At 43.9% G+C, this 12,500-nt stretch overlaps 1 protein-coding gene across 2 annotated transcripts in view; it reads right to left on the reverse strand.

Annotated features, from left to right (window-relative positions):
* LOC115556095 (copine-5) overlaps positions 1–12,500 on the reverse strand; it is a 114,907-nt gene that overhangs the window by 26,766 nt on the left and 75,641 nt on the right. For both annotated transcript variants that reach the window (XM_030373260.1, XM_030373332.1), the window contains 2 exons: positions 2,396–2,499; positions 1,076–1,180 (listed from right to left, as the gene is read on the reverse strand). In XM_030373260.1, the coding sequence (XP_030229120.1) occupies positions 1,076–1,180; positions 2,396–2,499 (209 nt within the window). The remainder of the gene's footprint in view (positions 1–1,075; positions 1,181–2,395; positions 2,500–12,500) is intronic.

Below are 12,500 nucleotides of genomic sequence, written 5' to 3' on the forward strand. Positions count from 1 at the left end.
AAGTTGTCTTTCTTCCTCACTTCCCACCCAGGAACAACTTTGCTCCAGACATCCACACTCATACATATTATTTGTGTGCTGAGTTATGATTTATTTGGTTATTTATTTTATTGTCGACTGTCGGTTTTGGTTGACTTTTCAATGACTTTCTATTTTCATTCTTCCATTTACAAACTGTTTGTTTGTTTATTCATTAAGTTATTTGTCCATTATTTTTACTATCAAGCTCCCAAACTAAAAGCGTCCCCTTTTTATAAATGTATTTATTCCTCTGATCCATCAATCAAGTGATGCATTAATTCATTCAGTAGTTCATCTGTCATTCCATCCAATGATCCATGCATTCACCTGGCTATGGGAAACTACTCTCCCCACCCTGGGAAGGAGAGTAGAGGAGTGGGACATTATGACTGAAACCAAAGCCCTGCGCCTGTAGATAAGGACAGAGAGCAGCCCGTTTAAAAGGGGGACCAGGATACTCCAGATATAATCCATGATACAAGGCTATGGACCAGGCCGCTTTGAAATAGTCTGTTGGAGGATGGACGTGGGGGAAGGGCATTGATTTCTGCTGGTTTATTTGTTTATGTGTGGGCTGTAGTAGTGGTAACCCCCCGTTTGCTGTGTGTTGTTGCTTCTGTAGAGGGCCAAAAAGGCTTCCACATCCGATAGTTAGAACAGATACAGAGGATGTCATCGGATGATTAACTATTCAGTAAGTGTTAGGGTTAGGGTTAGTGTGATGTGTATTCGTATAGGTACTCCTAGACGATGTGCATTAGTGACATGTGTGTGTGTGTGTGTGTGTTTGTATGTGTGTAGGCATGCATGCATGTGTGTGGTTGTGTGTGTGAGTGTGCATGTGCACATGTATGTTGGTGCACTTGTGCATGTGTGTATGCATGCATGCATCCTTATCTTTGTGTGCGCGTTCAGAGGATGTGTGCATGCATGCTTGCGTTGCAGTCTGTGTTTCTTTCTCGGAGGAGGAGGAGGAAGGGATGAGGAGGAGAAGGAGGAGGAAGAGGAAGCGGAGGAGGAGGAGGGGGAGGGGAGGAGCAGGCTGAGTCCCTACCTGTCGTAGTCTCCGTTGCAGAGGGCCCTCACTGGGATAGTGATGGACTGCCACACCGGGTTCAGAGTATTCTTCACCACCTCTGTTTTATGGCAGATAGTAAAGCTGCAGCAGAGAGGGCGTCCGGGGACGAGTGGGGAGGGGACGGAAGACAGAGGCCGGAGAGAGGAACAACACTAGGCTCAATGGATAAATAATGTATTCATCGTGGTAATGTTTGCCTATTTTGAGTTTTGTCACCGAGCAGTGGGCGTTGAGGAAAAAGAAAGGCAGGTGAAAGGGTACTCCTCAGAAGAGAGTATGTTAAAGGTCGCCAGGAATGAAACTGCAACCACACTGCGAGACTGCCTCCACCTGTTCTCCTCCATTTGAGGGGCACTTCTTCTCCGCAAAATTACTGCTTTTAATCCACAGAGAACAATTAATTTGAGTGCCAATTCGTGCTATTTTGGCAGATGCATAGCAAAAATGGCCCTTGTCTTGAAAACCTCTCAGATTATGACGCCCTGCTCTCTCATGTGGAGCCAAGCCACTTCCATTCTATCCTCTAGACCTCCAGTGCCAACTAACCATCTGAATCCACACACTACCGCTTATTTAGACAGAAGCAGAAACCAGTAAAAAACAACAACAACAACAACAACAACAACACTTTGCCCGCAAAACAAAAATGCAAAACGACACAAAATCTAGTGACCGGGTTGTTGAGGCCAGCTTTGAGTTTGTGAGCTTAGGGCAAGGCGCGACTGTTGCAACACCCTTGGAGAGCTCTGGTTTGATTTTATGGAAAGAAAAGGTGTGACCCACACAAACGTGGGTGTAACCTCACAAAGGAAGTAGATCCAGTCCCGGCTGCGTGGTGGTGTTCCACTAATTGGCAGCCTGCATTTCATTCCGTCCCCTAGGGTAAAATTTGTGAGACACTTTGGTGGTTTTTGTGGTTGCCCTGAATAGCTTATGTTAGTAAATGCGTTGTATACACAGTCCTCTCTGACCCTTGGGGAGACGACTCTCTGTAGGGCAGTAACCATGACCTCAGTGTTTATACTACCTCTCCATTAATCAAATTTAATGGAGAAGAATTAAGAAAAAAATCTCTTTAGAAAAATGCAGCCTGCACTACAACCTCACCACATAAACATTCTTGTTTTCATGCTCAGTTATCCGAAGAGCTGCAGAGTAGTCGGCAAAAACACAGTAAGGGCAGCTGGTTGTTGGGGCAGAGCGGCTCCAGTGGGCAGCTCTTCTGAACAACAGTAGCCCGGTCAGGAGGGGCCGTGAGGCATCAGGCCAAGGAGCTGGGCGGAAATTAACACTCACGTTCCGTCCTCATTGCTCCTGTAGAAGACCATGAAGGGGTCTGACTTGCCAAAGAAGTCCTTCTTGTCCAACTTGTTGGCACAGAACTGCATGGTGGCGCTGTCCTGTAAGGGAGGGGGATAGGGGGGAGGTAAGGGGCAGCAGGGGGGGAGAGAGAGGTGGGGCAAATTGTGAGTGAAATGAGATAAAAGGTTTGGGTGCTGTGGGCCGCCATCTTGTGCCATCGCCCTGTGTCTCCTCCATTACTCTGGGTTTATCTGCCAGTGTCACAGCGGTGAGGCAGATGGAGGCGGCTGCCGGCAGATGAAACAACGGCATCCATACTGCATATCATCGGGAGGGGAGCAGTTTACCCTAATGAGACGACACTCGCTATCTCTCAAGCAAGGCTGGTAATGGCGGCTGTGAGTGCATTGGTGTACCATGTACCATCTTCATCTAGGCAACTTGATCACCCTCGAAGCTGCGTGCACACACAAGGAAATACACTTACACATACTTACAAACCTGCGTCCCTGCACAAATATAAACTAGCTGACTTAATGCAAAACTGGCTACAACCATTGTAAGCCCCATTGAAAGCCTTTCCAAGCGGACACTGGCAATTCTGTATAGTTACTGCCAAGCTCCAAGAAAGACTTCCCATTCCCTCATTTTTACAGGAAAATTTCCATTTCCCTGAGGTGATTGCATTTTACAAAATCTGTAGGAACCCTATTGTATTCGTAAGTATTATTATTAGGGGTTGTACAAAATCCGTAGGAACCCTATTGTAATAGTTAGTATTATTAGGGGTCCTATTAACCTTAGGAACCCTATTGTAATCGTTAGTATTATTAGGGGCTCTACGAAATCCGTAGGAAGCCTATTGTAATCGTTAGTATTATTATTATTATTATTAGGGGTCCTACGAAATCCGTAGGAACCCTATTGTTTTCGTTAGTATCATTTGGGCTCAAGCAGCGAAGCTGCGAGACGCACATTTAGTTTCTATGTTTTCTTATTATTATTCCTCTGACATTGGTGGCTATGGCAGCCCATTGAACGCCTTGGTAAAAAGTGCTGCAATTTGGCTGAAAGTTTCGTGCCACTCATTTACAGATCTCTAAACCCAGCCGACTAGCGCCACCAACGGGTCAAAATTTGCAGACTCGCGAGTCAGCGAGTCGAGGGTCTGGGAAGAGTCGAGTCTGAGAACAAACGAGACGGAAGAGACGAACGCGAGAGAAGAATCAGTTTGGTTCGTTCTTGTTAAAGATTCGGTCATTCGAACTGATTCGGGCACGAACGACCCTTCACTAGTTCGCATGTTTGTGCTGTGTACAGCCTACGTGTGTGTAAGCTTATGTTACAGTTCCGACCTGCCTAGGCTCGTCAAAAAAGCAACACCTACTGCGCTATCCGCTAGGCCACTTAAACCAAGATTTTGTGTCAAAATCTATCAGTAAGATAGCACCATGTATCATTTGCGCCTGAACACGCGTCTGCTTTTCGCCGACACGCCTCTCAGGGCGCAAGTGTAGTGGCGCGAGTTTGCTGCGGGGGGAATCAGCTTTGCGCCGGGTGTAAACTAGCAACGACATGCGTCGGTGTAGAAAGTAAATTGAACCTTCAAAATGGTGGAGGGGGCAGAGAGCAAGCCTCATTATGTGGCCAAAAGGCCTGTTCAATGGATCAGTTCATCAAAGCACCGGTATTGACTGTATAAACACAAGCATCGATGTGGCAAAGAACCCAAGCATGTGTGACCAATTAAAACCTTGCAGTAATACCGCAATTCACATATCAGTCCAAAACACTGCAGAAGCGACACCCAAGTTCTCGTTGATTAATTCACACTTAAATATTCATCTTTCTTTTTTGCTCATGCCTTTTCTGAGGCTTATTTAACAAAGCTCTGATTGTGCTGCTTCGCTGCCAAATTGTTTATCAGTGTACCAACTCCTAGGGCGACTCCTAAATATAACCCACCCACTCACCATATATTGGTTCCTGTCTGTTTGCTATCACAAGCACCCCTCTCTCTCAGTAGTAGAGTGTAGCATTGCATTGCCTTATCTCTGCCTTGTGCCATTTTCCGAATAATTTATCACAGGGGGTTCATGACGCGGAGAGATGGGCTACCAGAGGGTGTTGGAAGGTGGTGGATCTGATGCTGTGCGACAGCATCTTGACGCTGCAGCGAGCCCCCTCGTGATCGACCCCCCGTGATCGACCAACGGGAGGCCTAATCAGAAGAGGAGTTTTCATATGAAGGCCGTAGATTGTGTGAATCTGCCGTGGTGTTGTATGTGTGTCTCAAAGTGTGTGTTTATATAAGCTGTTTATTGGTGGGCAGGGTTCTGCAAGGTTCGTGCAATTGTGTATTCTAACCCCATTGGTGATATCACACACAGCCAGGCACCAGGCACTGCTCTGCCTCTTCACACACCCAGGACTGGACCCCTGATAGGGCCCAGAGCGCCGTAACTCCTCTCCAGTGGAGGACATTAGCATTAGTGCTGCGCTTAGCCTGAAGACATGCTCACACACATACACACAGAAACGCAGACACACACACACACACACACACACACACACACACACACACACACACACACATACACACACACTCACACACACACACATACACATAAAGGTTCACACACACACTCTCACACACACACACACACACACGCTAACACACACACAAACACACACGCATATGCAGATACACACATTAACACACACACACACAGTGGCAACACTTCCCTTGATTTCTTTGGGTTTCTTTTCATGCCTAGGTAGTATTCACACACACCCATGCCATCCCTAACCAATGCATATTTATACTAACATAGCCCCTATAGATTATACTATATGAAAGCACCCATGCATATTTTTGGGAAATTCTAAATATAGGCTCTCTGCCCTACAGAGAGCCTATACAAATGTGTATATATTTTTGCTTTGTTTATTGGATAACATAATCAGCATATACAAAATACTTGCAAAAACAATAAAACACCATAACATTGATCTTCCCGAGAATTGTAGTTGCTTATCGCAAGTAAAGAAGTGGGCCCACATTTCACAGAATTTGTTTATCGACCTGTTAGGTTTGTGATCGATTTTTTCAAATGTTATGCAATTAAACTCCGCTTTCAACCAGAGCACACAAGAAGCGGGCAGAGGGGATTATTATCCAAGTAAAATGAATCGTCTTGCCAACAAATTGACAAAGGCAATTACATCCTTATTCAAGTTGGTCAGTTGTAATAACCACAGATACAACAACCACACAAAAACACAGGAACTTGATCTGAAGGAGACTCGTTACATCTTACCCAGTTAGGCCTCACATCATTGTACATTTTGGATAATTATGCCTTGGTACCATGAGCCCTATGATTGACATTGAAGGAGACCATTTTAGGCACCAATGGAAGAGGCCTTTTGACTGTCCCTTTACATAGTTCAGCTATCCCTCACCCAGTTCCTCCTCCCTCGACGAATAACTGTCGTTTAATGAGGTGATTTGTAAAGACAAAAAACATCTATAGATTATTGCCAAGGTACCTTGGTAATAGATCAAGGTACCTTGGTAATAGATCAAGGTACCTTGGTAATAGATCGAGGTACCTTGGTAATAGATCGAGGTACCTTGGTCATAGATCGAGGTACCTTTGTAATAGATCAAGGTGCCTTGGCGGACGGTTAGGGGTAAGAGTCTGTCCAACTGTTATTCACTGTAAAGGGTGGGGACTCTGGGATATATGCTAAGTACGTAGATCAAAAGCAATCAGAAGCCTGCATATAATTTGATTGAACAGCAACAACAAGTTCATCATTCAATCATAATAATGAAAAAAAGGTTTAAATTATTTAGCCTAGTAACACAGTGAAGAGGTGAATGGAAAAACAAAGTACTCTTACTGAACACATGAACAGGAATTCACCCTACCAAGGGAAATGTTTCCAGAGCATGTACGTGTGGATGTTTAAGGAATATACAATGGATGGACAGTTAAGGTTAATCTGGTCATTAATGAAATGAGTCTGGAACCCTGCGCATTTGTCAATAACAAATTGTTGACTAGATACATGGTTCATTTTAGAGCTAAAAGAATATTCGATAATTTATTGATTGCAGATCTCAGCATCACCTCGAGTCTAATCCATCCACTAGAGCTTTAAACAGTTCGATGACCACAATAAACAGTTCGCTGTCCGCGCCATCAAGTCTCCTCCCAGCTTGGGTTTTTTGGTCTCAAAATACAGAATCAGACCCACAGATAATCATCAACAATCATTAGTAGATTTGTGACATATGTGACAAACAAAATCAAGAGCTGTATCAAATGAGTTTAGGCTGAAATACATGTAGCCAAACGGAAGGTTAAGAAGAAGGATAAATGAGACACACACAAACACACACACACACACACACACACACACACACACACACACACACACACACACACACACACACACACACACACAGTGCCACAGCCAACTCTTGGTGCAGCCAGCAAGCGTGGTGGTAGAGGCGTTTATATATGGAATGTTGGGGACATTAAATATGCATGGCTCTTGCCTCATTAAAGGATGGTTGTGAAGAGCCAACTTCATTACGGCCTGTGATCAGCATCCAAGTGCTAATATGGAGAGAATCCAGCTAGCGAGGCCTTAACAGAGGCGGACGCTTCATTTCCTACAGAGACCAATGTTGGCTGTTGGAGAGAAGAGAACTGGAGGGAGGGACTGAGAGAGACAAAGAGAGAGAGGGTGTGAGAGAGAGAGAGAGAGAGAGAGAGAGAGAGAGAGAGAGAGAGAGAGAGAGAGAGAGAGAGAGAGAGAGAGAGAGAGAGAGAGCGAGAGAGACAGATAAAGAGAGACAGAGACAGAGTTTGTAGTTGTGAGTGTGTGTGTGTGTGTGTGTGTGTGTGTGTGTGTGTGTGTGTGTGTGTGTGTGTGTGTGTGTGTGTGTGTGTGTGTGTGTGTGTGTGTTTACGTGTGTGTTTACATGTGTGTTTAGGTGTGTGTGTGTGTGTGTGTGTGTGTGTGTGTGTGTGTGTGTGTGTGTGTGTGTGTGTGTGTGTGTGTGTGTGTGTGTGTGTGTGTGTGTGTGTGTGTGGGTGTGTGTGGAAAGAAAGAAAGAAAGGACAATTCAATACAAAATGAAGTGAGGGAAAATGAAAAGAGAAAATAAATGGCAGAGGAAAAAAGAGAAGAGGAGGAAGAGGAGGGAGGTGCAGAAAGTCAGGGAGAGGTGCAGAAAGCCAGAGGGGGGCTAGCATGTAGAGCTGTCATGCGTCTACAGTATCAGTGTTTTTACTGTGTTTCTCTGTGTGTGTGAACACTATGATGGGTACCAAAGTACCAAAGTCCCCAGGGGACTTTGGTATTTTGGTACTGAGTACTTTGGTACTTTGGTACTGGTTGAGTGCCCTAGCTTTGTGTGTGTGTGCGGGTGCGTGTGCGTGTGTGTGTGTGTGTGTGTGTGTGTGGAATGTCCTTCCAATGTCTGCTTGAACCGCCTGTGGATGGAATAGGAATATATTCTGTGTGGTCATCACCAAACAGGCAAGTATATGCAGAGGTTCTTCAAGAAAGTATACGTGTCTGCCTGTCTGTCAGATTCTAATCTGCCATGCATATGTAACCCTCTAGGGGCAGTAGAGTACTCAGATATGTAGCAGTGACTAGGTTCGTAAGGAGGGACAGAATAAAGTGACATCACAATGATTAACTGGAGCCACAGGTTACTTTTAAATTGACTGTGTTAAACTTTGTAGGAAAAAATAAAATAGATTTTGAGTTCAGTGCAATCAAGAGTATTCAACAATTTAACAGTTGAAACCATAACATTAGGTTAGGTTAGAAACAACCCTTTAAACACCATTAAATGGCTAACCCAAAAATATGAAAAATATGTTAAGTTTAGTTTTCCTTTAAGTTCAGTTTTTGTTCCTTTAGTTTCCTTGGTTTTGGCCAGTTTGGCATGCGTTAATAAAAAGGGGAAGGTCAAGTCAGAGTCCGAAGAAAGATAAGTAAAAATTCAAGGGGTCGTTTGGGGCGTTTCAGAGCGCTTTCACCTGATTGAGGTACAGGAAGAATGGACTCTTCCTCTGCACAGGTGATCTCGGTCCACTCCTTTGGATAAGGAGGTATGTATGTTCACTAGCTCGCAACCCCTACGTCAAAGCCAATTTAATCCAGATTCACGAGAGCGTTTCTTAGGACTCCATAAAACCTAGCCAAGACTCTGCCAAAAGTAATAAAACACCTCCTGGAGAAATAAAGAGAGCTGAGACCTAAATAAACACAAATAAATAATAAACTACAATACTGGACATGAAATAATTAGAATAAAATAAATAGAATAATAACTCTTATTTATAAATAGATGCAGCATGAACAGGTGTGAAATGTAAACAGACATTGTTATACAGATGTCGACTGCTATAAAGTGCCATAGTGGTGAGCTGAGTAGCTCAGGAGAACAGTCTTATTGCCTGTGGGATGAGTGTCCCTGAGTCTGGTGGTGCCATTCCGGATGCTGCGGTAGCGTCTGCCAGACGGCAGCAGCTGGAACAGTTTGTTGCTTGGGTGATGAGGGTCTTCTTCCTGCACCACTGAGTGTAGAGGTCCTCTCTCTCTCTCTCTCTCTCTCTCTCTCTCTCTTTCTCTCTCACCCTCTCTGGTTCTCTATCTCAATTATCAATCCATCTGTTCTCTGTCTTTCTCGCTCTTTCTTCCTCTGCGTGCGCGAGTGGTGCTGAGTGTGGCAGCAGTGCCAAATTCACCACTTTCTCTACCTTTTCTCGTCTTTTTACTTACTTATTATTTTTGTTAGCATGGCTTTTTTTGTTTTTTTGTTAGAGGTTTAGTTAAGTTTAGCTTACCGATGCGTCTGCCCTGACCTTGGTTATGATAGCCTTATGGTGCATTCGAGATGCATCGTACACCATCCATACAAGTTACCCTTGCGACGTAATTTCCTGGCTTGTAGTACTTATAGCATTCCCTGTTTTCTTTGTTGACATTGCTACACGACGAGCCGGGGCAAACAGTCATTGGCTAGTCGTTGTTACTGTAAACTACATTTGTCTCTTTAGCAAACCAGCTCGAAAACAGCAACAAAACTTTACATTGTATTGCACACACAGCAAAGCCGTGCAATGCATAAATTGGTCACCGGATTAAAGCAGCAAATGACCGACGTGGCACAAACTAGCACGATCATGGCAAACTAGCATAACCTATCAGGAAGATAGCTATTTCCAGTAGCAACCCAAATATTAAACATATTGTGTCTTTCAGACGCTATGGGTACATGATCATGAAAGATAATAAGGATCTAGATATCACTCTTAATGTGCCGGTAGAAGGGTTTCATTACTCAGTTTGCGTATCCTCCTCTCTAAGGAAGTGCTTTGGCTACAGCCAAACTGGCCACTTAGTACATGCTTGCCTGAACAAAAGGGATACTCCTGCTGATGGCGAGGGGAAGCAAATAAAGAACAAACCCCCAGTGATACCGTCCCGAACGGGTAGGATGTGGAAGCTAATAGTGCTCGGACAGAGGGAGAGGGCGAGACCTCCTCAGCTGAGGCGAGCCCCCCCATCATAGTACCCCTACGGAGCCAGCAGGGGAAGATGCATTTCAAACTGAGTCTGCATCCGTACATAATTCCCAGAATGGTGTAGCAGTGGACGATAAGTTCAGGTAGATGATATTGATGCAGAGGATGACATTTCTCAAATGGAAGCATAGGATGAACTGTTAAAGTGCCCCAAATAACTCGAAAGCGCACACAAATGGATGAGTTTTAAAACCAAAAAGAAACCTGCTCGAGGCCCGAATACACCAACTACTGGTGTCTACTGTTGATTGTAGTTTGCACTGGAGTGGCTACCCTACTCAAGAATACACCGTAGATGACTTTAAGACATTTGGACCTCTCACATAGAAAGTACCTGCAAAAAGATACAACAGCGTAACTTTTTCCTGCAGAGATTACGATCCTTTGGAGCAAGTTGCTAAATCATTTCTTTGTTCTTTACGTCAGTGATTCAGAGTGTAAGGGTTTATTGTAGTACAGCTTGGCAGAGTAGCCTTTCAGTCAAAGATAAGGCAAAATGATATCATCAAATTAAAATGTGTTCAAAGATCATTGGACTACCTGTAGCACACCTCTTCAGAAGCCCACAACAAGTACTCAGGCTGGCCAGATATATTTCCACTGACCTCTCACGTTTCTTACACAGAGAATATCAGCTCCTGCCAAACAGGCACTTTTGAATCCATTCTTTCAAACTTAACAGACTTAAATACCCTTTTCTACATCAATCAATCCTTTTGTTGAACCAACCACATTAAGATCTAGTGCATTATTTATTTAATTAATTGTCTGCAAGTGATACAATTTTGGATATATTTATGTAGCCTCTTTTTTTTTACAAGGAGCAAAGAGAGTACTCATGGATTCACGTCCATAGTAATATATGATTTCCTTTGCAAGGCTTGCCAGGTTTTTATGCTTCACACATCGGGCCCTATTTTAGCAGTCCGAAACGCAAGTGAGAAGCGCAAAACGGAAATAGCTTGTGGGCGGGTCTCTGGCGCTGTTGCTATTATACCGACAGATAAATTACTCTTCTAAAAATCTAACATGGGTTGGTCTGATGGTGTGTTCCCTGAATCCTCGGACGCCAGCCTTCCGAGTCGGAAGTCGGGAAATCTCCCAGCTTTCTTGCAGCATTTCTCGGAGGCACGCCCCCTTTTTGTCTTGATCTCTCTGAATTCTGAGAGTAGAACGAGAGCATTGATAACGCTCTCAACAAAAATGGCTGCGCAGTGAAGAGATTTAATTTCTTTGTATTTGTACCACAATGGTCATTTTTTATGCTCTTACACACTTGATTACATATTCCGGTCACCAATTTATGGATTGCACGGCCTTGCTGTGTGTGCAATACAATGTAAAGTTGTTGTTTTTCGGGCTGGTTTGCTAAAGTGGCTAATGTAGCTAACAATAAACAACGACTAGCCGATTTCATGGCACAATCACAAAGACGAAAGGGAACGCTCTAAATGCTCCGAGACCGGAAATGACCTCCTTTGCGCCGTGTGAAGACTAGCAACGATACATATGTCTGGGTAGGAAGTAAATTGCGCTGGGTGCAAGATGGGGCCCATTATCTTAATATTTTAAAAACTTCTGAAATTACTACTGTGAGTTTTTCAGATCATGGTTTGGTGATTTGCAGTGTGTTCCTGAGCTCAGTGAAGTCAAAGTGTGCTTAGTGGCACTGATAAAGAATTTAGGGATGTTTTTAAACATCACAAAAATGTGATACTCGAAACATCACAAAAGACAGAACCCGGTCAATTGAAATTGTTCCAAAAGTGAGGCTCTATTGCTGGGTCAATGGCTGGACGGAGTGCCAAGTCCTCCAGATAATTTAAACTGGAGGAAAGTTGGTTTCAAGAATTTGGATGTCTTTCAGAGGAGTGATGAATTCATGGAGAGGAATTTGGAGGGAGCACCTGAAAGTGTTAAAGGAAGGTGGTGGCTATTGTCAAATATTTCAGTACAAAAATGTACTGATTCATTAATAATTGGCCTCCTTTGTTAATAATCTCCTTGCATTGGCTCCTCAAAGAACCTCTGGTTGGAAGGGCACATCTGAATATCTCTCCAGCCAATTTCCCTTCGCTACAGAATATTCTGTGTAGCGCCAATGTCGTCACGCTGAAAGATGTAGTTGACCTGAAGGAGTCGCGTTTTGGGAATAGGAGGGTGCTTGCTACTTCCATGATGCTGAGGTCGCTTCGGTTGGTGTCGACACTCCTGAAAAAATGGCGTGCTAACTGCACCATAGATGAGATTGAACTACTTACTGTGCAGTGTGTCCACCTTTTTTTTTTGCTAGTACTCTCACCCAATTTGCAAGGGTGTACAGGTCTGCTTTTAACATCGAGAACCCAACCACTATGCGGCTGAATACGGTCACTGGGAAACAGTTTGCCTGTGTCAAAGATTTTAATAAGAAAGGTTTAGAGAGCAGGGCTGAAACACACTGAATAGTGGATTGAATATGTTAAATATGTTAAAAA

Source organism: Gadus morhua, chromosome 1, assembly GCF_902167405.1.
Source record: "Gadus morhua chromosome 1, gadMor3.0, whole genome shotgun sequence".
Lineage (NCBI taxonomy): Eukaryota > Metazoa > Chordata > Actinopteri > Gadiformes > Gadidae > Gadus > Gadus morhua.